The sequence below is a fragment of the Notamacropus eugenii genome, chromosome 4 (assembly GCF_028372415.1).
Source record: "Notamacropus eugenii isolate mMacEug1 chromosome 4, mMacEug1.pri_v2, whole genome shotgun sequence".
In the NCBI taxonomy this organism is placed as follows: domain Eukaryota; kingdom Metazoa; phylum Chordata; class Mammalia; order Diprotodontia; family Macropodidae; genus Notamacropus; species Notamacropus eugenii.
The window spans coordinates 475,586,869-475,613,776 of NC_092875.1; the positions used below are offsets into that span (position 1 = coordinate 475,586,869).

General features: G+C 38.9%; 1 protein-coding gene across 2 annotated transcripts in view; it reads right to left on the bottom strand.

The window, feature by feature from the left end:
• PIK3R1 (phosphoinositide-3-kinase regulatory subunit 1) overlaps positions 1–26,908 on the bottom strand; it is a 97,955-nt gene that overhangs the window by 25,055 nt on the left and 45,992 nt on the right. For both annotated transcript variants that reach the window (XM_072606457.1, XM_072606458.1), the window contains 2 exons: positions 7,438–7,530; positions 6,250–6,324 (listed from right to left, as the gene is read on the bottom strand). In XM_072606457.1, coding sequence (XP_072462558.1) covers positions 6,250–6,324; positions 7,438–7,530 — 168 coding nt within the window. The remainder of the gene's footprint in view (positions 1–6,249; positions 6,325–7,437; positions 7,531–26,908) is intronic.

Below are 26,908 nucleotides of genomic sequence, written 5' to 3' on the forward strand. Positions count from 1 at the left end.
AGAAACACGGAAAGGAACAACGGCAGCATCTCTTCAAACAGAAAGAAATCCTATATGAAATGGGGCTGGAGGACAGGGAGACTGACTGAAAACTGACTCTTCTAGCACTCACTGGCACAGCCCATTCTAAATTCTTAGAGAGGAATAAGACACCATGAGGCTTTGTGTGGTTCTCAATCACTTAACCTAAGGAACCAGGGATTCTAGGAGAAGCTACTGTCTACCCTATCCACAAGAAAGGAGGCACAAGGTTCACTGCAGACTTTTAAAGTTATGACTTCAGAATTTCAAATGTCAAATGGACTTGAGACTGATATCAGACAAGCGACTCTTCAATGACACTCTTCAAATAAGGCATACTGTGATCTCACCAAGACAAATTAAACTTCCTCTAACACTGCCAACTGCCACCCATCCACACCTTCTGGTCTTTTGCAACTTTGTGGTGTCCTCCTGTAAATCCTTTACCAGAGAGTCAACTCATGTGCTAAGGGCCTTTCCCTAGATCTTTTCTTGTTCAACGGGTACCAATGGAATGAAGAGATAGTTCATCTGCCACCACCTACTATAGAAGACAGTATGGTATAATAGATGGACTCTTGTACTTGATGGAGTCAAAAAGGCTCAGTTTCTAATTCCACCTCTGACATTTCGGTTTGGTCCTGGATAATGAAAAAAAAATGTGAAGTGGATATGTGTATTCTAATTCGTACTATCTGAAGTTAATGATTGTGAAAAATATGGCAACTGATGGGAACATGCAGCATGAATTCAAATAATGTGATCACTTTGTAGGATTCATTATTCACACTAATGGGGACTAGCTAATACTAGCTAAAAGATATATGGGTCAGTATGTTGAATATTTAACATATTTGGGAATGGCATGGGAAACTGAGGCTCAGAGATATTATATGACTAACATCTACATCTATGTATATCTGGATTTAAAGCATTTTGCAATACTAAGTCGTCACACAAAGCTAAGCTATGACTATGACTAGGAGACCAGCCTACCTCCTCTTTCGGTTGTCCATCTTTTGGATAATCTTTTACACGGCTCTTGGTGGACAATTCTTAACTAGTAACATACGTAAGCCTACATATGCTTTTCATGTGTCCCCCTGCTGTCCTCTGATTGACCCCTAGCTTTAATTTGTCACAGACTATGGTATGCCACAATTTCCAATTGTATAATGCACAACGAGAAGAATATCGGTAGTCAAAAGAGATACCTGCTTCAGAGAGAAAATCGGAGTCGTTAAAAGTACTGCTTAATTTTTTTTTCAAGTTTTGTCTTTTTGAAGCACCTACTATGTGCTGGGAAATACAAAGACAAAAACGATTTGTGTCCTGTCTTGGAGGAGTTTACATTCATACAAAATTAAGGTTAGACTCTCAAATGAGCTAGCAAAATTATTTAATGATTCTTTCACTATATCCTGTCTTTCCATGTTAAGAATTTGGTATTATGACACTTACTAGACATTTTTTAATGCCATCAGTCTACTAAAAATAAATATGTACATGCTTGCCCAATGTCCCTACAGACTGGTACTTGTTAGCATGTTTCTAGTCTCCTGTATATTTAAATAAACCTGTTTATTTGCCTAACAGATTACTACTATTTTATGATTTGCATAGTTAGGTGCTTCCCTTTGTAGGAAAGCCTTGCATTTGCCACATAAATTGTCTAGAAGACACTGAACTGAGCATTGCAAATATGTTTCCCATATCTGAATACAACTTGAATACACAGAAGCTTCTCTGTATGTAAAAAGCTAACTCTGGGAATGACAGGGGAACTATGCAGCTAAAAGACAAGGCCGATAAGAAATAAGCTAATTTGAACAGCAAGGTTTAAGGCCCAAAGTTCATTTTCTAGGATGCATATTTAGTATGTATTTAGCTGTTCTTTAAAATCACTATTATTATTCCTTTAATATACGTGTGTGCTTTTTAAAGCACTACTTCCCTTGAGATTTATCTGTGGTACTAGTGTTAAACGCTCTGTCCCACAATTACTTGAGACATAAAGCCCCAAAACTTAAGTAACTGACAGGCTTGAAAACACTTGTTTCTTCTGTTCCCTAAATTCACCTTATTACAGTTCACTAATTATGTCTCTCCATCATTATACTCATTGATTTCTAGATTTTTTAAAGATGCAAATTATATTCAATTAAATACACACACACACACACACTCGGAGTATAAAACCTTAGATTAGCATATGGCAATTCATAAGCTAGATGCATAGCCATGCTTTCCCAAATTTTGATTCAATGGCTCTTCCCCAAATCTCCTTCTGGATCACACATCTTCATGAAAGACAAAACGTGCTGAAACCTTGGCTCAGGTGGTTTAGTCACAAGTCTGGACTGAGGTAGCCTTCTCTCTGGCAATAACGAATGGAGCACCATGGATCAGCATCCCAACAAAGAATCCCCAGAATATCAGGAGATTGTTGCATCCTTCCCCTCATTCCATAAGAAGAGTAGAGACCCAAACTGGTTTCCTTCTATTGGTGCTTCTCAGGGCTCTCAAGGAGGTCACCAATTTAATCTCACAATACAAACTCTGGTTCTCATGTCAATAAAATGGCATGAAGGTATTTATTGCTAACCTGGTTCACTTCTAGACATGGTCTACCTTAAGATCTAACCACCATTTCACAGTGTTTCACAGACTCATCATGAGTCTCTGATGTCTGCGTTTCCTCTGACCTTTACACTATTTAACGAAGTTCCTATCTAAAACATGAAACTCTATGTTAATTACCTAGCCTAAGAAACAAATCTTTCCCTGACCCTTTCCTAAGTTTCTCTGGCAGAGAAAGAACAAGACCTGTAGTCTTTTAGCCACAGTCTTTCTGACTTCCAGTTACCTACATAAACGTAACAGCATCATTTCTCCCTGCCTACTCAAGAGGTTCTTCACTGATCATAAATAATTCACAGGACAGAGGTGAAAATGAGCTTTAAATGCTACTCATTTTACATAGGAGGAAACTAAGGCTGAGAAGTGATTTAACTGAAATTGAAAATGAGTCAATTTGTCCAAGTTCTCTGTAGGACTAAGAGGCATAATCAGGCTTTGACTTCAGTTTCTCTGATTCTATACTTTGTTCTAGGTACTTTTCTCTTGCATGGGATACTTTCTAATTCTAGGCCCCTTCTTTTCCTCTGCTATTCCCTGGGAGTTTGGGGAAGAACCAGTGGGCTTGAAAAGGACTTATCAAAAGTTACTACCCATGTGACTTGAGATAAGTCACAATTTCCTTGTACCTCAGTTTCCTCATCTGCAAAATGGAGGAAGCACAGAACCCTTGTGTAGACTAGGCAGCTTCTGCTGTCCCTTTCAGTTGTAAATCTACAACCTGACAATTCTATTATCCTTGATGATACCCACTTTGTTGGATGATCAGTAAGAACAAATAAAGATGAAATAAAATTTGATAAGCAAAATAAGAAGTTATCTTGGGAAAAACTATGTTATTGTGTTCGTCCTTAATTGCCGAAGAAGATCATGCCATCAGAGAAATAATGACATGACTTGCACTTGGCTTTTTTTTTTTTTTTTTTTTTTTTGAGTAAGGGAGGGCTTTGTAGGTCACCAGCCTCACTTCTCCTCTAGAGTCATCTGAATCCAGTGACCAGATATTCATCAGGATGACTGGAGATGACCCAGGATGAGGCAATTGGGGTTAAGTGACTTGCCCAGGGTCACACAGCTAGTGAGTGTCAAGTGTCTGAGGTGAGATTTGAACTCAGGTCCTCCTGACTCCTGCACTGGTGCTCTATCCACTGCGCCACCTAGCTGCCCCCTTGAGAAAAACTAGATTTCTGTAAAAGCATTTAAAAAAGAAAAGCCTCCTTTTCTATCTTAGACCCTCTGACTAAAAGAAGGAGGAAAAAGAATACAGACCATTACTCACACAATTCATCTATTTTCCCTAATTTTTTTAAACAGGAAAATAAAAAGCAAGGCATGTTTGTGCTTTGTACAGGACAGATTCCTGATAAAGAGCTGCTGCAGGAAGAGTCCCTTTTCTCCCAATCACATGAATACACTTAAGATAAACATAAGTGATACTCCTTAAATCCATCAGAAAATTTCTTTAATATTCAAGATCCTTCAAATTAACCACTATCACGTAGTTCTATTATTAGGCATCTTCATTCAAAGTACTGAATTTTAACTTGAAAATGTATTTTTGGAAATAGAAATTTTTTTTAAAAGCCAAAAATACTTCTATTGTGAATTTATATTGTGGCAACTACTTGTGGAAACAAATAGGCTTGTTAAATAAAGTAGAAAACCACAACACACAGGCGTACATGTGCCACCTGGACAGCATTCATTACCAAATCTTAAAGGAAAATATAACATTACTGTATAGGGATTATGCACGTTGCTTGTTGACTACATAGACCTTGGTGATTCCGAAATGCAGAGCTGGCAGTCTAAAGACAGATGACAGGAGAAAGGCAACTTACTAAATCTATTTGTTATGGCTTTATGATAATTAACTTCACAGCTCTCTCTCATCCAATCATCTTCTAAATGATGTTGCTTCCATTTCCTCTACTGTTCCCTCCTCCCTATTCCCACTCTCACAGGGCTTATTAACTTCTGCCTGTACTAGTGTTAACAGTCTTTTAAGCAGGTCTTCTATGTGGCTTTATTAAGAAGACCTTTTTTAACATGGCGTCACCACCTTCTTCATGTACACACCTGCTCAAGTCAATTCTCTGCTCAGAAATCTGTAATGATTCCCTCCTGTTTCCAAAATAAAGTTCAAACTCCTTTGACTAACATTCGGGTCCTCCTCTATGTGATAAGCCTTATCTCATTCCATTTACTCTCAGTGAACCCCACAAGCAAATCTGACAACATTGTGCACTTCTCACCCCCACCTGGCCCCTGTGCTTTGCTCATGCTGCTTGCCTGTGCTCAGGTCTTCTACCAAGACAACAACAGCCCCAGATCACGCACAGTACTTTTTTACCCTTCTCCATGTCATAACATGTGTTAAATTTTTTGAGTTTCTAGCTTATCTCCACCTCAGTCCCTTTGTGAGGGAAACCAACATGGCTTACCTAAATTGCATATTTTTCCCCCAAGGCCTAGGTAAATGTCTGATGAATGAATGAATGAGGGGTGCTATGGCAGAAGGTCTAGGAGTTATTGTTATTATATTGGCTACTAATACTTCTGCCTATACAAAAAGTGAAAATAAACCCTAAAATCAGTCAAACTCTAGATTGATCAGAAGTTAAAGGTAAATACTACTAAGTAGATTAATGTTAGAATAGAATACAGAAGTAGCACATAGACAAGGTAACTGTTCTACAATGGCGTGTGTCAGCATGCTGAGGACCTGTGATTTCCGACAAAGAGCCAATATGATCACTTAAGCATAAGAACTGTCTGAAGATGACAGAACTCAGTCACTCAGCCCGTGGCTACACAGGATCAGAGGTCAAATCTGAACGCAGGTCCTCTTGATTCTAAGTCCAGTGCTCTCTATTCACTATGCTAAACCTATCCATCTGATTTAGAAGTAGGTGACTGGGGGCAGCTAGTTGGCACAGAAGACAGAGTGCTAGGCCCTGGAGTCAGGAGAACCTGAGTGCAAATCTGACCTTAGCTGTGTGACCCTGGGAAAGTCACTTAACCCTGGTTGCCTAGCCATAAGTAACAAAATAAATAAACTAATTAATTGATTGACTGATTAAAGAGGAGTAGGCGGAAGAAGGGAAGACATGGAGTTTTTCAGTACCGATCCCCTTTCTTGGCTAGACATGACCAGTAACCATGAGTGGAATTACTAACTTCATGTCTAAATCATGTACCCATCTTGATCTTATTTTGGTGTACAGTATGAGATGTTGGTCTGCACCTAGCTTCTGCCATACTGTTGCAAAAGACATTTCTTACTCTATTTCAGGTGACGCACAACACAAAGGGGAAACTGAACTTGGAGTGAGCCTTACTCTTACGCGTACTAGAAGACAGCTTGAAACCATCTAGTTCATCTCCTGACAGCACACAGGGAAAGGAGGGAGGGAGAAAACTTAGAACTCAAAATTTAAAAAAAAAGAATGTTAAAAATTAGTTTTACATGTAATTGGGGAGGAAATTATTAAATTTAAATTAGTTAAGTTTATATTTTAAAAATTAAAAAAAAAAGGAATAAAGAAATGTCCTTTGTGTTATATATCCTCATAGACCCGAGATACTTACCACAATCAAGAAGCTGCCGGAGTTCAGCTAAGCTGCTTGAGCTCTGGGTTCTGTACAAAGTTGGACATTCCAGGCCTAAAACCACACACAAAAAACAGTTTGTGTTGGTAAAAAAAACAAAAAAAACTGTCTTGGAGAACTCATAAACCACAGTCTGCCCTTCTGTCATACTCCAAACTCTTCATCATAAAGTCTCAGCCCAATCCTGGAAATCACACACAGAATGTCTGCCCCTTGCTTCTCTCTCTGATAGAACAGCTCCTCCCAGGACGGCACTCAAGCCCTCTCCATCTCACTCCCTCTACGTGGCTCCCATACCCCAGTCTTCAAAGTTTAAGCTTCTTTTTATGCACTGTCTCCCCATCAGAATGTAAGTTCCTTGAGAGCAGAGATATTTTTCTGCTTGTATCTATATTTACAGTGTTCGGCACATAATAAATGCTTAATAAATATCTGCTGATCACCTGAGAAAGGCACCCCCATCTCCCATTAACTTCTATTTTTAAATTCTAGAAAAGGTATTGTATTCTGTATGTCTTAAAATGTTATAATGGTCACATCCTGCACTAAGCCTTTAGAATGGCACTGATCTGTGAACTGCTATGTGGGCACAAGTTATTCTGTTCCTATATACAGTGCAAGCTGAATTATTATTTAGTAATTGTCTCCAATACTTCAAAAGATCCATGACATCCCTGGTGTTGGAGCTCCCTCCACTGACTTAATCTATCTATGATGACTTAGAAGGGAGTCCCTTACAATTTCACAAATTGTAGTGGCCAAAAAAACTCATCACCAGGTTAACCGACTCTCTGCTGATGAGTTTATCTATGCTTAGCTAGGCTGGGTCTTTTACAAAAGATACATGAAAATTTTTCCAATTTTCTAGGGCCCACCAGAACTTGAACCCCACTAGCACAGTCTTTGAAAACCCAGGGGCACCACCATTTTTGTCTTTATATCTCCAATGTTTAAGCAGGCACGAGCAGATACTTAATATGTGCTAGCTGATTTAACTGATGAAGGACTAGAGGACAAACTTCATTTGACTTCAAAAATCAGATGACAACTATTTTCTGATTCTTGAGTTTCTAAAACTGCCTTCAAGACTAAGGAAGAAATTCACAAAGTAAGACCAATGACCCAAGGGTCTATCAGACAGAATCAGCATGCAATCTTACCACATACCTTTCTTTTCGATAGCTTCCACTAATTTAATAAGTATTGGTGGAGCAACTGCAGGAGAGGAAAACTGTTCAGTGAGGTCTAGAAGTGTAAAACCTAGAAGAAAAAAAAATTGGGGACAGGAGTTAAAAATGTTGAGTTTCTAAGTCAAAAGATAAAAAAAAAGGTCAATTTTTAAAAACAAGAACTAAATTAATTTTATCTACTCTCAGCCTTAACAAATGCATACTGTCAGTTCTGTATTCAGACGAAGGATCCATAGCATAACTGCTGACTACTCTGTCTACATCAGAAGAGAAGTACTGACTAGTTTCTGAAATGCTAGTTAATGCAACATTTTTTCTAGGGTCCACTTATATACTTAAAAAAAAAACCCTACAATACTACAAAAACACTTTAGACTTGATGTTATTCACGCAAATTTCTTTGACACTGCATATGACATTTAGTATTCTGTCACCAAAAAGTGAAAAAAAAAGTGAAAATCTTTTGGCATCCTAAGTAATTTTTCTCACAGTACGCCAGAGGAGGGAGCTAAATGCCATCTCCACAAAGTTGTCAAACCATAGACCACAGGAGAAACAGATTTAATATGAAAATTCTACATGTGTGGCCAATATTTTGCTAAAATTCACCCCATTTCCATTTAGACTTTTAGCTATTTTTTTGGTGACTCATTATAGGCCCTTCTTTGGAAATAGATAACTTTATATGATCTAATGTTTTTTTCCTTTTTGTGCTAAATGTTCCCTGGGTCTTAGTCAAGTATTCTTTATGAGAAGCAATACATGCTAAAATGGCCCAAACAAATTTCTTCAATTAAAGCTTGAACTTCAAATACAGTCTATGAATTACATATTTCTCAAACACCATGATATTCCACTGTGCAAAATTATCTCATTAAATAGGTGCTTTTTGGAATTATTTTTAAAAGACATTAGGTCACTTTAATAAAATCTATACAGCTGAAAAGTTAAGAAATTTTCAGGCCAAATTATATCATCTATTGGCTAGTGACTCTAGTTATCAGACAAAACCAAACCAACCAAACAAACAAAAACCATCCAGGAGCTGTGTGTTCACAGTTAAAGCCTAGAAAATATCAAAGAACATTCTCTAGGTAGAGGCATAGCTACAATCCTACAAGGCCCCCTACCTCTTTACTTTCTTTTGTACGCATAGTTTACAAAGCTCATCTTCCTTCTGCCTTCACCTGCTATGAAAAAGAAAATGTCTCTGCTGTAAGGAACAGAGGATTCATGCTACAGAAATTAACCTCACAGACAATTTTGTTGGGACTAATCTAATCCATAAATTAAACCCATGTTTCTTTTCCATCTAAAATCAGCAACTACAAAGTTTAAAATGTAGCTGGTGGCCCAATGAATTGAGTATAGAGCCTGGAGTGCAGAAGATCTCAATTCAAATCTGACCTCAGTCACTTAATTAGCTTCGTGCCCATGCACAAGTCTCTTTGTCTGCCTTAGTTTCCTCAACTGTAAAATCAGAATAACACTATATACACCTCCCTAAAGTTGTGATAAGATCAAATGAAAATATACTTGTAAAGCACTTAGCACAGTACCGGCTACACAGTAGAAACTAAATCAATGCAGGCATTAAATAAATATGTTTTCTCTCTTCATATTTAGAAAGCAGGGACATTTAGAGATAAGATAGCCTTACTAAATAATGGGGAATAAGTGACAGATAGTCTGAGGATAACAGTTTGAAATGAAATGGTGAGCTAAGCAAATTCAAGTTAAGATAATAAAAGGCTGCACTACTCTCCCACACCTATGTTCACACACACATGCAAAAGCGTGAGAAAAAAAAACCGCTATTTAAAAATGCTACAAAGTGAAAGCAGAAAGTCCAACAACTTGATCTCTCAGACAACACAACACAATCCACTTCCCTCTGCCTCTCTATTACGTGACATCACTGCTCATCACAACCAGTTGCTGTCTTCAATATGGAGACATAAGTAAAATCACAAAGTGTTTATTATATTATGGAATGATTTTATGAAAAATCAATACAGATCATTATATGTAAAAAGAATGTTACCAGAGTGAATTCTTCTTCAAAAAGCTCTCAATTTTCTACTTTCAACTAAAAAAAAAAAAAAAGGCTGAATAAAAGTGCAATAATGATAAGGTAAGGGGGGGGCCCGGAGGCCAAAGGGAAGTCATCCATTGGGATTCTCTACACTCTCAGGACCCACATAAATAATAACACAGAGCTGACATTTTCTATGAAGCTTTAAAAGTTTACGAACTACATTAATGACTTCATTTGATCCTCAAAGCAACTGCATGAGATTACCCACTTTTAAGAATTGAGGAAAAACAAATAGCTGAATGACTTGCACAACGTCACAAATTTAATAAATACCTAAGGGAATCTGAGTCCAGGTCTTCCCGAACCCATCCCCAGCACACTATCTGTGATTTCAAGCAAGCACAGATGTGCCTCCTCACACCAAAGGCAAAACTAAGTGGACGTATAATATTCTGATCAATGGCTAAAAACTCCCTGCGCCGACTCTTCGCCTCCTCTCTGGCAATTCAATTGGCGCTCTTATTTTCTTTTTCATAATCTGTGAAATGGGGATGGTCAAATAAAAACTAAGAGCCTAGAGAGAAAGAGTTCAAAAAGATTCCTCTGGAAATCTTGGCAGTATAATTATCTTGGCATTAAGAAAAGCTAGTGGTAAGAAAAGGTACTGATTCCACCCAATTAGGATTTTTAAATATAAACAGATCCTTTGTGGACTACAGTGACAGATTAGGGAAGAGAAAAGGGGATGTTTATGTTGCCACATTTACAAAAAAAAACTATGGCTAACATGTTAGCTTTGAAAGGGGAGCAAAAAGTAACTGACTTCAAATAGATCTTCGGGCTATTCCTCTCTGTGTCCTTTTGATATTTCTGCAAGCCAAGAGAACAATTTACTTATCTCTGCAAAGTTCCTCACCACTCTGGTCTATACCAAAAACAATAAACAAAAAAGCCCACAGTATGGTGATATTAAAAAAAAAAAATACCTGTTACAGTATGAGTAGATAGAGATGGCTTTGAAGCCAAGAAGATTTGGGATCAAGTCCCGCCTCTGACACCAACTCTGCACAGGTGACTGAGTAAGGTATGTAACTGCTCAATGCTCTAGGCAACTCTCCAAGATTCGATCCCTAGCCTATCTCCCAAGATACTGGAACATTCCTTAAAATACACACAGGTTGCCCCTGTAGAAAATGTGGAAATTTAAAAGAATGCAGCAAAGTTTTGTCTATAAATTCACTGTACATACTGTAACTCAAACTGTTCAAATGCCTGAAACTTCAGGTTGCCTGCTAAGAATATGCAAGTTTTAAAAGGTTTAACAGAAGAAGGTGACAAGGTTTCAAGGACTTCCTACATTCCACTTTACATACTTGCATTTCCACCGTTATAGCTTATGTGACGGAATCTATTTTCTTTGATAAGAGTCACAGGTGTATAACAATATTTACCTTAGGCACAAAAGTCCTTCAAGAAATACAATAAAATAAAAACAATTGTGTCTTTAATTCCATCATCCCCCAAAAGCCAAACAGCTATTCAGCACCCATCCTTTTAAGAAATGTTTAAGAAATTGTTTAAGAAATAGTAATCACTAGGAAAATTACCAAATTTGACAAGTGCCCTTTTAAACAGTAACTCCCCAATAAAGCATCGCAATCATAAAATCTAGTGACATTAAATTGCGACTAAAAGATAAAGCCATTTCTATTCAATAAAATCTCTAGGAAAAGAAGTGACAATGAACAAAGTCTCGTCTTCTCAAAGTTTGCCAGCGTTAACTTCTGTAAGCATTTGAAGTCATCCTCAACAAACCTTGGGTGAGCACCTAACTGAGGCCTGCTTTGGAATTCTGAAGCCCTGCTGAATGGTGGACAATGAAGGCGACTCCTTCAAATCTGTGCAAATTTGTGAATTCCTTTAACTATCCTTCAGGAGCAGTTTTTCATTCCACTGAATTATTTTATAAGAAAAGCCACCAGCATGACCAGCAGAAGAAATTCGAAGACAGAAATGTCATTCTCTCTCCCCAGTATTAAAAGGCAGGGGATAAAGAGTCTACCATGTTCTCCCTTCATCATCTGGAAGGACAAGAAGTCTCCCAAGCTGTAGGAAGATTTTGGATGACCTGTCAAATGGTGCATTTTCCATGACTTCTCCTTTCTTCCTCCTTTACCCCAATGGCAACCAATCATGTGAAAGAGAGGCCAGGCTTCGCTGCAATCCTGGGGCTCTTCTCAAGCTGGTAACACTGACAGGCCTGAACGGTACTTGGGCAGCCGCAGCAACGCATGGAAGATGGGAGCATACCTTATACTAAATGCTGCCAACATAGCTACAAAGTGCAAGATGAAACCAGCACACAGCTGTACCTTTTGGAGGAGTTCTCAGTAAAAAGAGATATTTTAGAGAGCCTGGCAGAGGCAAGTGGAAAATTAAAGCTAGAATACTGAGTAGCTCCAGAAATGTTCAGGCCAAATCTTTCATTATGGATGGAAGCAGCATAAAAGGAGGCAGAAAGTACCATGAGCTGCTCACACTGTACAAGGATATAACATGAAAAGAGGTTCACATACAAAGCAGGAACAAATATCCGTCAGATGTTACTTTACATAATAACTGTAGCTAAGTCCAAATTCCATCGCCATCAGAACTGTCTGGATGCTTTGCTACACCTCCCTTAAAATGCTTTTGAGGGATACAAGAGAGCCTAAGAAATCCAAATTCGTGCTTTAACAGAAACTTTGTGACACAGAAACACACCCTGCAGACTTCGGACGCACCTTTAACAATAGCGTTACGGTATCAAATGTTACTTGGCACATCCAGGGCCCCCACTGCAATCTTCATCCTCATACTTTGGGTATAGTGAATAAAGCCACCAACAAAACAAGAATCTGATTTTAAAATTTCAGGGGGCATAATTTTTTTTAACTTAACCTTGGTTTTATAACTAATTATCTGGAAAATTTCAAGAAAGAAGTCATTTCATTCATGCAGAAACCTAGAGTCTTTATACTTGATGAGTTTAGAACTGGATTAGCTCAAGTTCACAGAACTGGCAACTTTTTCAGATTTATCCAAAATGAAAAGATATGATTTCACTGAAGAAGTCATACATAACTAAAATAAGCATCTGTTTACTTCCCCTGCCCCATATACTGATTCTTATTTTTATTTGAAAACATTTGTAACTTTGGGTAGTCTTGAGTTTCATATGTTAAGAGGGAATAAGACATTACTCTGCAGAGTAAAAAACAATATTTTGAACTGATATGAAACAAGAAAAGGAATGCACAGCAGAAAGGATGAACGAGGGCCAAGCAAAGTTGTGTGTCAGACTTACAGAGAGAATGCATGCATTTAATTAGCAGCACGGGGATCCTGACCTAAAGAGATTAAACAATTAGAAAGCTAGAACCTTTCATATCTTTTTGGGTGCTCGAATACTCTGACACCTTTAATGGAACTGTCTGACACCAGCCTCTCAGCCACATAGATTAAAAAAAATATATGGTATCTGTTCCAAATTTAACTTTACACTCAGGAGACAGACTGCTAAAGGAAATAAGGACTGAAATAGCAGGTAAGATTCCTTTTATAAAATGAGACATTCCAACTTTGCATCTGATGTCACTAACCAAGGCAGTGAAACAGTTAAAATACAGCTGGAAAAATCCCACATTAATCTCAGGCAGGTTATCCCACCACCCTAAAGTAGAATCTGACTTTAGCATTGCAACACACTATGAATAGCAAAGCCCCTGTGATGGATGTTTAATGAGAAGGACACAGACACATACATCATCACATGTGGGTATATGAATTTTTATGGGAAAGAACATGAAAAAAAAATACAATTTCAGAGCCTTGAGTATTACAAGTAGAACTAAGTTTTTCTGCTTGCTGAGTAGAACTTGGTACAACAAAGCTTAAACCTGTGGGTGTCAAAAGGAAATAGATTTTCCTTCCAAGGCTTCCTAATTAAAATCTATAAACACAAGGAAGCTGGTCTAAACTGATAGAAATTTGGGAACTACTTCTATAGGGGTAGCTGAGAGCAAACTGACCAATTTTCACAAGTTGTAGTAATATTTTCTGGTTAGAACTCATTGTTGCTAAATTTGATGACCAAAAAAATGGTCCCTACTCTTCTAAGAAAAGTTTGAGTATTTCCCACAAAGTATTCATTTTCTTCACTTGCCAGCCCCTTTTACAATACTGGTAAGTAATATTTTTTAATCTAAAAAAGGACTAACATAAGTGGTTACATTCACAAATCAGAGATGAATCTATATTTCTTATATATTTCTTACAATACCTGAAGCTTGTGGGTTTTCTTTCAAGGGCAGTCTTGTAAAGAAATACACTCCTCCCCAGTTATACTGCATTTTAACTGAGAAAAAAAAGTTCCCACATGTCATTTCAGAAATGACACGACTGGTCTGAAAGACACCCATGAGAATTGCTCCTGACTAGGGGAAGGGTAGAGATGGAGAGAAAAGGAAGCTAGGAAGAGAAACGGGGGATGAGAGAAAAAACTGATTCAGGCCAGAGAAGGGGAAACTGAAAGACTGAGTAATAAGTACTAAGACTGAGTAGTAGTAGCAGTAGTAATAACAATATCTGCAGAAGAGAGGAGGAAATTAGTATGGGCGGACAAAGGTTTGGAAGGCAGAGAATTCATTTAGGGAGGATTACATAGAGTCCTACTGGAATCCAAAGGCTAGAACCACCAGCCTCGAGGGTCATACCTGATAGAAGGAAAGACAATGTGTATCTAAATTCGTGGTTAAAAGGGAAGCCATGCACTTCAAAGTGAAAGAAAGAACCCTTTATAAAAGTCTCTTAGTTGAGTTAAAGTGGAACACAAATAATGTGTTACCTTACTACTTATAATTAATTTTCTGTGAGGATACCATTTGTATCCTGCAAGCTGTTTATATTTTAAGTGCAGGGGATCTCAATCTAGAGTCTACAAACTTTTAAAATGTTTTTCTAACTTAATTTCATTTTAACTGATTTCCTTTGTGATGGTATAAATTTTATTTACTCAAAAATATTATTCTGAGAAGGGGTCCATACAATTCACCGAACTGCCAAAGGTAATCAGGAAACAAACAAGAAAGCTAAGAATTCCTACTTTAGTGGCTGAATACACACAGTGCGCACATAACAAATGACAGGGAAGGAAGGGGAGCCGTGGAGAAACAATGGCAAAGGACAATATCAGGACCATGTGTAAGGGGAAGAAGGTCCTGATGCATTCCATGGTAGCAGCAAAAGTTTATCAATAGCAAATACAGGAGCATCTTCATTGGACATGTCACAAACCTTAAGTAGTGTGTGTGTATAATATTACACATATGTATGTATAATAAAATATATAGTAGTAAATATATACAAAGTAGTGATATAATTATAAGCATATATGTACATAAACATTATAGTGGTAATACATAATACTTCACATATAAATATATATACACTAAAAACACACACACACACCACACCACACCACACCACACACACACCACACCACACACACCATACCACACACACCACACCACACACACACCACACCACACACACCATACCACACCACACACACACACCACATACACACACACACCACACACACACCACACCACACACACCATACCACACCACACACACACACCACACACACACACACACCACACCACACATACCACACCACACCACACCACACACACCACACACACACACCACACACACCATACCACACCACACACACCACACCACACACACACCACACCACACACACCACACCACACCACACACACACACCACACACACACACACACCACACACACCATACCACACACACCACACCACACACACACACCACACCACACACACCATACCACACCACACACACACACCACATACACACACACACCACACACACCATACCACACACACCACACCACACATACCACACCACACCACACCACACCACACACACACCACACCATACTACACCATACCACACCACAGAATATCTTTGAGGCTACCAAGACATGGAAAGAAGGTGGTAGGGGCCACTATCTGAGGAGGCTAAAATTTCTAAGGAAAAAAGTCTTCTTAGTCTAGGATATAACTATAGGCCACAGCATCAAAGATTTAGAGTTCCAAGGGATCTCTGAAGCCATCTAGTCCAATCGACTCCATTTGAGAAAACAGGCTCAAAGGTTAATCAATTTGCCTAAGGTCACCTTAGTAAATGACATTGCAAATCCAGTGTTTTTCCCACTGCACCCTAAGTTGCCAGTGGCAAAAATCCTCCCCATCTATGGAATGTAAGGTAATTCTTGTTCCATTCTGTGGCAGCCTTTTTTTTAAAATCAAGATTGAAGCTAAGCCAGGACCATGGGCCAGGCTAAATATTTTCAGGATAACATTTATTAAAACATTTTCTCATAAGGCTAAACTAAGCACATTCTTCTCAAAGGATGCCATAGTTTTTCTTCAGCTAAATATAGCTAGTCAACTTATCACTTTCAGAGGTGCAAGAGGACTACTTTGTTTAATCAAGTTGGAAGGGGATAATAAATAGCTTTCAAAAATCTATCATAATACAGATTTAACTGTTCCTCCAAATGGGATCATAAGATTCCCAGGTTTTACTGTGTCAACGAAGGGATCTGAAATAATGATGACATGCAGAATCAGGGATGCCCGTTCTTATCAGGTTAGACTCATAAAAGAGACTTCGAGGATCCTCTAATCTAAACCTTACCCAAAGCATGATATTTTTCTACAACATCCCCACTCAATAATTGTGTACTATCATGAAATGGAGGAAAGAGAAAAGACACTTGGAAATCCTATAAAGCACCACTGGCTTTCAAACTGAAAGGTGAACAGAAATATTTCTATTTATTGCGATTTTCTTCATGGAAAAGGAAATTGATATAGTGATCCTCCTGATCTCTTTAGCGTGCTAGCCATGTAGACAACAAAAATAAATGTTGCTAGAGTAGTTTTAAGACAAATGTCATGTTATGAGTACAAATGGTCATGAGCATGTGTAGCTCAATGATATGGGAATATTAAAATGAAACTAAATTTTAATGGTTTCTCATTTTCACAGCATAACATGATCATCAGTGAACTCTATAAGAGGATATTAATCTTTCTAAACTCAATACTAACTCAAGAAATCACCTTTGTTGGTGGGGTTTTCAAAAAAAAATGCAATGGTTACAAATCATTTATTTACCCTTAATGTGCTTAGAACAAATCATTAAATCGCTAAAAGGACCCTGGGGCATTTGGGTATCAAATAACATAGGTTTATGAAGAGTAATTAACGTCAGGCAGACGTTAACAGTTGTCTGTGATACAGTGGTTAGTCTTACATAGATGGAGGGAAGTGACAGAAACAATATAAATTGACTTCAGAAAAGCCTTTGAACATAACCCAAGTTACAGTCTCATCAATGAATCTATAAATACATGGCACAGGCCATATTACTGTTATGAGGATCAACTGTTGGCTTACAAAGTCACAGTGGAAATTATTATATCAGTATCAACTGGAACTGGAAAGCAGAACTGGTGCTGGGAGTGGGTGGCAGTGGGAGGAGAGAGTATTAAAGCTTGGCTCTGATCCACATCCACCCATTATTTCTGATTGACATATTATACCTCTTTACAAAAGAACACGCCATTTAGATTTGTGAATGGTAACAAGCCGGGAGCGCTGGGAAGCAAGTGTGAAACACACAAATGGTCAAAAGTAAGCAGTTATGGCAATGATAGGACAATTTTGTTTTATGATAAGAATCACCTGTGACAACATAAAGGAAGAAATAGTGGCTCAGAATGATGGCAGTCCAACAGAGGAAAGCAATCATTTATTATGGCAGGATATTATTTTCTGCATTATTAAAGAGTCTTCATTTTCTTAACAAGTATGACAACTTGTGTTCTCCTTTTTCACTGCCCCATTCCGATGTTCAGTTAAAAGGGAAGCTCTGGTGCCTGAATGAAGGAAGAGCGTTTTGTACATTTTGTTCTATCAGATTAGGCCTCAGTAACTTTATGAATTATGTCCTGTCAACCACTTCTTTTCATCTGCTAAAGAATATGCTTCTTAGAAATAGCAGCTATAAATAAAACAACAGATGTTTTCTTTTTTTTTTCGTTGGCTCCAATCAGAGCTTGGGTGATTTTTTAAAAGTGTCTTGAAGTTAAGAGTCATCGTACAGCCTATGCTAGGCTACCCCCTATTGGTAACTTTGCTGCAATGTTTTGAAGATCCATTTGTATGTTGTTAAAGAAACTACAATATTGCTGACAGAAAAATCTGACCATTATCTATTACCTCTACTACAACTGAACAGAATTCAGTTTATTTTAAGAGAAGTATCAGGTAGGGGAAAGTGGGAGGGAAATGTTGGACTAGATTCTAACCCCAGCTCTTTCATCAACTAGATGGATGACATTGGTTTATAAGTCACTTAAATTCTGTGGTTACCTCAGTTTCCTCAACTGTAAAAGAGGTGAAGCAGTTTATCATTAAAGTCCTACCTGCGGCTAATATTCTATGATTCTAAAGATGGAGTCCTTGCCATGAAAGGTTATAATCATTAATGAAAGCCTCTTTCCAAGGCAGATGTTAAATTATCAAATCAGTTTGACCTATCAGTTTGGATTTAACTGCACACTCAAATAAATATCCACATACAAATACAAAAACATTTGGAGGTGTGGGGCTGTGTAAACAGAGAGAAGGACAGACAGACAGACAGACAGAAACAAAAAGAGAAAGATAGCTGTGAGCAAGTAAATTGCTACTCAAGTATCAGGGGGAAAAGGAGAAAATTAAATAGAAAGGACTGCTATTAATGGAGGGATACTGAAACCAAATCCAACTTTAACGGCTAAGTAAAAACAAAGTTTATGAGGATTTCAAGCTGCTCTATACCACAGTGAAGAGGAGAACTTCAAATAACCAAAAATGATCCCAAGATGTCTTTATCAGGATCAGATAACAAATCTTTTTCAATTGCCCCAAATATCAAAATAGGCACCGACTGGAGAATTATTTGGTTTTAACAACAACAACAAAAACCAACCTGGTAATAAAGGAGTCTATCTCCAGAGGCAAAGAAAATTTAGAGCAATTCTCCAGTCATGCTAAACTGACCAGTCTCATAGAGTCATGAGCTTGGTTGCCTTTTTCCGGGATTCTGGGAGCACCACTTCACGCTCATGAACAAGAGCAGTGCTGAGAATCCTCAGTCCAGCATCAATATTCCTTCTAGGCCCATTTTGCTGATAAGGCAGTTTTACAGAAGCTTCATGTTCTTCCCAGAGACCAAAGTAAATGACACAGTATCTAAAGTAGGTAAAGGGCGATTGGTAGCCATCCCAAGCCAAGCACTCAGGGAACATTTCTGTGTTCCAAAGGCTCAGGTCTCTGAAACTCCTAATGTTAAGAGGAGATTAATCTGGTTATTTAACCAGCTAGTCAATTTTGACTCTTTAGGTACTGTGTATCTGGGGAACTTAAAACTAACCTCCAAAGCACAGATGTTTATAAATGCTGTCCTATACATGGAAAGAATGATCCTGACCCATTATTACAGTAGTGATGCCTTCTGGTTTCCCAGCTATAGGATAAGAGAAATATCACTGACTTTGAAACCAGCGGTTCAGGGTACAAATCCTCTCTTTACTGCTTACTGTCTGTATGACCTCAGGCAAGTCCTTTTATCCCAGTCTTCTGTAACATGAAAGTGCTAGATTACATGACTTTTAAGATCCCTCTAAATCTAGCATCCTATTGCTCCATCTACACTTTCCTACTTCCTCTTGCTCCTCTCTCCCTAATCTATGGCATGTGCTGGCAAGATGGTTAAATGTACACCTGCAGAACTGAGCAAAATTAACTAACCTAGCTATCAATGCCAGGCCTTGATTCCACTGGCACTGTACTCTAATGAACCAGCTAGCCTACAGACAGTTCAAGTACTTCTAAATGTTTTTTATAGATGCTCTCCTTTATTCATATGGCATTCCTTTATGGCAGCATTTTCCAAATGAACTTGGCCACAGAATATTTTAAGGCTTGAAACATACTGACAAAAAAACCCCAAAAAGCTGGTCTAGGGATATTAAGGACATGGAAATATACTTGGAATAAAGGTAGGTGAAGAAATCTTGGCATAAAACTGAGAAAATTAAACCCATTCTAATACCTCTAAAATGGTAACACATGGGTACAAGATACATATTTCTCACTTAATATTTCAGAGAGAAAAATTTCTCAGTGAAACTATCTCCCAGAACATCTAATTGACATTCCCTAGAATTTCTCAGAACATGATTTGGTAAAGCCTGTGTAATATGGTATAATAAGGCAGCATAATATGGTGAAAAGAGCATGAGATTTGGAGTCAGGGGATTCTGGTTCAAGTCTTGTATCTAACATTAGCTATATGACTGTGCAAATCACAAACTAGAGCTTTAAATAGGGTTTGGCCTAAGAAGTTTTAACAGCAAGGACCCCGGCATACACAGGAGGGCCTGCTATACAGGCTCTTAGATCTGCTTTTCTAAAAGGAAAGCGACTTTTAAGGGACCAACAATCTACTTTAATCAATCGCACATATACTCACTTGGTTCAAGGGAAAAAAAAAGTCAGCACCTTGAACTTCAAAGAAAATACAAACAGAAAGACCAACAGACAGGGCTTCCAACTGTCTGACCACAGACAATACATACATCATTACCAGAGAGAGAAGCACCAACATCTGGTTTTCAAAGTCAGAGGGGTTCTTAAAATGGCTGCCCAGAGTCTCATCTGGCACAGGAACCTTCTTCCAAAAATATTAACAAAAGCCCATTAATGGGTGGGGAAGATCTTTAACTCTTCCTCTCAGCCACCATTAATCTTACATTAACCTTACAGAAGGCAGCAAAGAAAAATGGGAGTGGAGATGGGGAGAGGGGAAGATGTCTTTACCCAGCCATCCTATGATTCTCAGTGAGGTCCAGGACACCATTTCTGAGGGTGCTGTTGCTCTTATAGGGTCTGTCGTCTCTTGGCACAATGCCTAGTGGCTGCTGTCTCTCTCTTTCTCTCTGCTTCTTCACAGAAGTCAGGGATGATTGGTCATCTCTATCTGATGAACTCTATTTGACCAGGATGGACTATCTTTCCCAATCCCTCCACTGAGTTTGTTCTAGGTACCAGAATTCCAAATTGCAGCCCTGATTTTACTTCTCTGAGTCGCAGGTGCTTTGTGTATAAAAAAGGTGGTGAGGCTAATAATTACAAAGGGCATCCTCACAAGGTTGTCTTAAGGAAAGCAATTTGTGAAACTCTAAAGTTCTTGAGTTAAGACATATATATTATTATGTTTAAGGTAAGGAAGAGGCCCAGTCTAATAAGAAATTAGCGATAAGGAAAGGTTGAGGCATAGGAGACCCACTAGGCTTCCACAAAATCAGAGAGCTCTCATTGAGCAACTGAATGTATGTGGCACTAACCCAGGCATAATGTCCTGCCAAGGGTCATATACACTGTAGCCAGAACCAGGACAGACCTGTCTGGTCAAATATCACATCTGCTAAGCATGGGACTTAACTATATCCCACTCCCATACTTCATGTAGATGAATGAAACCCAATAGCAATCTATTAAACCTAAATTTAACCCATCCATTCAGTCTTCTCATCAGCCATATTTTTTTGCTAACCTGGTGCCCAAAATCATTCTTACTTACCTACCTCGTTGCTATGTTTCGTACCTACTCAGGGGGGAATGACGTTATTTCCACAGCGAAATTATTTTAGGTTTTCCTTTCTACAAAATGGAAAAATTATATGGAAAGGAGAGAAATCAATTAAGTATTGATAGTGTATCTGCTATGTAAGCGGTCCCTGCTCTGGTGCTGGGACAGGGTCCTTGTTCTAGATAATCTGGTCATCTATTTGAGGAGACAAGACAGAGATATAAAACGATAACTAACCATACAAGGCAACAAAATGAGAACGGTCAGAAAAGTGATACAGACAGTCAGTACTATCTATCAGAGCTGAAAGGTGGAAGAGACCATTTGGTGGGGTGGAAGGCAAGGAGCCTTCACAGCAGAGTCAAGGTGACAGCTAATTAAGCCCTCTGGGTTCCAAGCACTACAGAAAAGTATTTTATATAAAGACACATACATACATACATACATACATACATACACACATATATATATATATATATATATATATATAGAGAGAGAGAGAGAGAGAGAGAGAGAGAGAGAGAGAAGGAGATGAGAAGAACTGAGACTAAAGTGCCCCTTAATCCTCAGGATCTAAGGTATAAGCAATTAGGGAAATAATCTAGCCCCAGTTTGCTAAAGTGTTTAGTCCAAAGCAAAAATGGTACCTGGAGGCAGAGTAAATTTATTATTTATTATCAAACTTGCTACCAATAAGCAAATTTATCATTGGGCAGAACTAAACCAAGCAAGAGTTTAGGACTACAGCCATTTCTATACATTTGTTATTGACAAATATATCATGAAGATGTTAAGAACATTTTTGAAAGCAACAGCAATGACCATCAGCCATGGATTCCTCTTATGTGGATTTTAAATGTATCTCTGTACCTCACATTTCCATGCATGGTGACTGAAGAGGACAGACCCTTTAATTTACAGGGGAAAGGCTCCCAGTGCTAAGTTATCAAGTCAGAAAAAGTGGTGTCTGTTTAGGTTTATTGTGACAATTTCCTTTATGAAATCAGTCATCATTAACACAAACAGACACTGATTAAAGGATAGGGGAAAAGGAGCCTTTATGTACACAATTATCAGCAGTGGGATATTTAACTAGAGAACTTATTGTCTGCTTCCTACACTGAGTCAAATGACCCAGATGGACTCTGCAGAATTCTCTCAAATCCTGAATTGAGGTAGATTGCCTTCAGGTCATGCCTTTTAATTAATACTTTTTTCTTTAATAAAATTGGGAACGATTCCATGGCTTCCTGTACTACAATCTCAAGTGCTCTATGGGCTACACACTGATGCCAAAAAAAGCTGCCAGATGATGCTTGGGGAGAGATTTAAGTCACACCCTCCTGCCTGACAAATGCTTCCCTTCTTGGCTGCTATGTTATATAGAGAACACTGCCTTGATGCAAATAAATAAAAATCCCCCAAACACACACACACACACACACACACGCACACACACGCGCACACACACACACACACACACACAATCTAACCTTTACTTTCTTCTTTAGCACAATGATTTGGAAGATAACTCTGAATTGAGGCTTCTCAACAAAGTACAGTTTCCTCTTAAAAGTTCAGCCTACTGCTTCCTCAAAAGGAAAAAAACCATCTTTGGTGGCAGCATATAAAACTGAAAGTGAGAGTTGGTTTCCCACTGAGGCTTTCTCTAAGGTTTTAAAGCTCCAGCTAAAACGTGCATGTTGAGACCCAAAGTTATAGTCCTTACTGTGAATTTCATGGGCACATGAAAATAAAAACAGAGACTTAAAGTCTAGGATTACGAGTCTCAGAGAATATGTAGTTCAGCGCCCTCATTTTACAGATGAGGAAACTGAAGCCCAAGGAGTGAAGTCATTAGTCCAAGATCACAAAGGTACTGTCAAAGCCCCAGAGACTGGATCTCAGTCCTTCTGACTCAAGAACCAGTGTTCTTTTGACTATACCTCCACTGCCTCCTTGAGGAATTTATTATTCATGTAAAGAGACTTATTGTGTACCTACAAATCTAGGCCTGCCTCATTTTCCTCAACTGTAAAATAGGGATAATAATAGTACCAACCCTGCAGTGAGAATCAAATTAGAAAATATTTGTAAAAATGCTTAGCACAGTGTCCAAGACATTGCAATATAGGGAAAATCACTGATGTGGAAGGCATCACTGTACTTTATTCTCCCCCTTTCTCTCCAGCAAAGTATACCCCCCTCCACCTACTCATCAAAGGGGAAAAATCAGATTTCCTGCAGAAAACTTTGAAATAACTCTCTCATCAGCCTTCTTTCTGATTTCACTTAGTTCTTCTGTCCCTAGTCCCCATTAGAAACCACAAAGCAACAAAAAGGTCTATTCCACTTGTCCCCAAACAAAACCTGCTCCTAGTAAAAAGATCTGGCACACTAAGTATGAACAATTGAATGCACTGGTATGGTAGGAAAAAACCTGTGGTAGAATTTACTGGCTGTGTTACGATGGCACGTATCTATCTGATATCACTTCAGTTCCTCTCTCTATAAAATGGTGTCATTTCTACTTCCTTCCTCAGAAGGTAAAGGGGATATAGGAAGATACAGAGGTGGATTGCAGAAAGAAACCATCTCTGCAAACCTTAAAGCACCCTGAATCCTTCCCTTAAAGGAAATGGGAATATCCAACCTAAAGCAAAGAAGATTCAGAGGAGAATACAATGACAGCCTTCAAGCATCTTCAAGGACTGTCACGTGGAGAAGGGATTAGCCTTGTTCCATTCAGTCCCAGAAGACAGAAACAGAAGTAATAGAGTAGATGACGGAAGGAAGACAATTTAATGGCTTAATGTCAAGAAAAATGTCCTCAAATTAGAGCTGTCCAAAATCAGGATGGCTCGCCTTCAGAAGTGGTGGGTTTCTCCTCCTTGACAGACTTCGAATAGAAGACAAATAACCACATGTAGGACGTGTTCTTGTCAGGATTCCTTTAGTGCATGGATTTGGATTTAGATGATTGCTAAGGGCCCTTCCATCACTCAAATTCTGTGAATAAGTTGTTAGTAGCAGTAATAATAATTTAACCAATATTTATTAAGTGCGTGCTATTGTCAGGGCAATCTATTACGCACTGGAAATACAAAGAAACAGGCTAATAGTCTGGCTTTGAAAGAGTTTAAGCTCTACTGGTAATGGGGCAACCTTCTCAAAGGAGGCAGGCATCAGGAACGGTTGGATTCAAGTACCCTGAGAATAACGGTTCCATGATCCAAGACCCCCCAGCTGGTGCTCATTTTGCTTCCCACATGTGGACCACCCCACTTATTCTGCAGCTAGCGTCCTTTCAGAGCCAGTAGAGGTGTACATGCACAATGGACTCCCTCAGATGACAGAGCTATTCCCCACTGAAAGTGGGCCCTAGACACCAGGAGCTGGAAGATGACAGAGGGTCCCCCTGAGCACAGATAACAACAATGGCTAGCATTTATTGAATGCTTTAAGGTTTGCAAAACATTTGACATACATTTTCTCATTTGATCCTCGACAACCACGTGAGGAAAGCATTCTTTCACTCATTTTGCAAAAGAGGAAACTGAGGCTGCGAGAATAAGTGGTTTGTCTGAGCCAGAATTCAAACTTAGGTATTCCTGACTCCAAAATCTAACACTCCATCTATTGTGCCCACTACGTTTGTATGATTTTGATATAAAGTGTGACATGGCCTCCTTTTATTTTGAAAATCATTTTTATTATAAACTTAATAACAACTTTAATGAAGTTTTTTTTTTTAAAGCCAAAAGAAATTGTGGGTTTCCAGTTTAAGGGCAGGTGGCAGAGGTATATTCTTTCCCTGATCTACTAACAGAACATTACCCTTACCATTGGCCTTGCTTAGGAACATACAAAAATGATTTAGTTTTAGATGTATACAACCAAATTGTGAAACAGTTAATCATATTCGGTTCTAGATGTATACAAGCAAATCATGAAATTGCTAATCTGCTGACATTTTAGTTTGGCATTTGGATTTTTCATACCTAAGAGAAGAATCTGATTACTTCTGGTACCTGGCCAAACCACCTGAACCACAAAGCTTCCTCATTTATATCCCGGCTGACACTAATAACCAATGCCTACTATTCCTTCCACAAATCTCCATCTTGAACACTTGAACACACACACACACACACACGTGTGCACACTCACATGCACACATACACATGCATGCACACACATGTACACGCGCACATGCATGCACACACATGCACACATACACACACATGCACACACGCACACATATGCACGCGCACGCACACGCACACACACACACACAAACTCTTGTCCGTGAGGGAAAATCCAGCTAACACAAAAGGGGACCATAGAAAAGCCCAGGTCAGTCAGTTTGGATGGCTAGTTTCATTGTGTTGTTGTCCAGTCATTTCAGTTGTATCTGACTCTTCGTGATCCAATTTGGGGTTGCCTTGGCGAAGACGCTGGAGCGGTTTGCCATTTCCTTCTCCAGCTCATCTCCTAGATGAGGAAACTGAGGCCAACAGGATTAAGTGACTTGTCCAGGGTCATACAGCTAGTAAGTGTCTTAGGCAAAATTTAGGAAGAAGTCTTCCTGACTCCAAGCTAGGCGCTCTATCCAATATGCCACTTAACTGTCCTGCTATTTTCATGAAAGGACAATAAAGTTGGCGGGGAACAGCCGATGCTTACTAAACCACGGCTCCCCTTCAAAGGCCCATGCACACATCCAGGGTCTAAGGGCACGGAGCCCCAGGCATCAGAAGAAAACAGAACCACAACACAAAGACACTGAGTTAGAAAGAGCACAAAACCCACATTCTGGTGGTTTCGAAGATGTTATCAATATTTTGGTGTGAAAATTCTTACTGACACAGAAGCCCCAAACAATTGCTACTGGCCAGGAATTTCAAAACCTGTCAACTTGTTTTTTTAATTCCCAAAAGAAATTAGATAACTCTAACATTAATGACCAAAGTGATCAAAGGCAAGGGAAGCCCGATACTGCAAAAGGGCTCATTTACCGACAGTAATGTGGGGATGCTCGAAAGATAGTGTGCATAATAAGGGACACTAGGTGGCGTCATAATGCACAGAGCATCAGGCCCAGATTCAGACCAACTCATGTTCTTGAGTTCAAATCTGGCCTCAGACACTAGCTGGGTGACCCTGGGCAAGTCACTTAACCCTGTTTGCCTCGGTTTCCTAATCTGTCAAATGAATTGGAACAGGAAATGGCAAACTACTCCAGTATCTGCCAAGAAAATCCCAAATGAGGTCACAAAGAGTTGGACAAGACTAAAGTGACCGAATTACAGGAGAAGAGTAAAGAACCTGGAGCCAAGAAGACTGGCATTTACATTGTACCTCAGACGTCTCCTACTTGTGTTTTCCTGGGCACATGACTTAATCTCAGTCACTCTCAGTTTCCTCATCTGTACGATCCAATGCTCCATTCCATCTGCCATGCTGTCTCTCAAACCTAACAGACCATCCAAGTGGAGTGACGGGTCACAGTCCGGTACTGAGTTTTCATTACCAATGATTACTTCTGTTGCTGATGTTAGGATGTATTTAGAACTGTCCTAACACTTTCAGGGAAACTGTTTTTCTGATATAAATTAGTA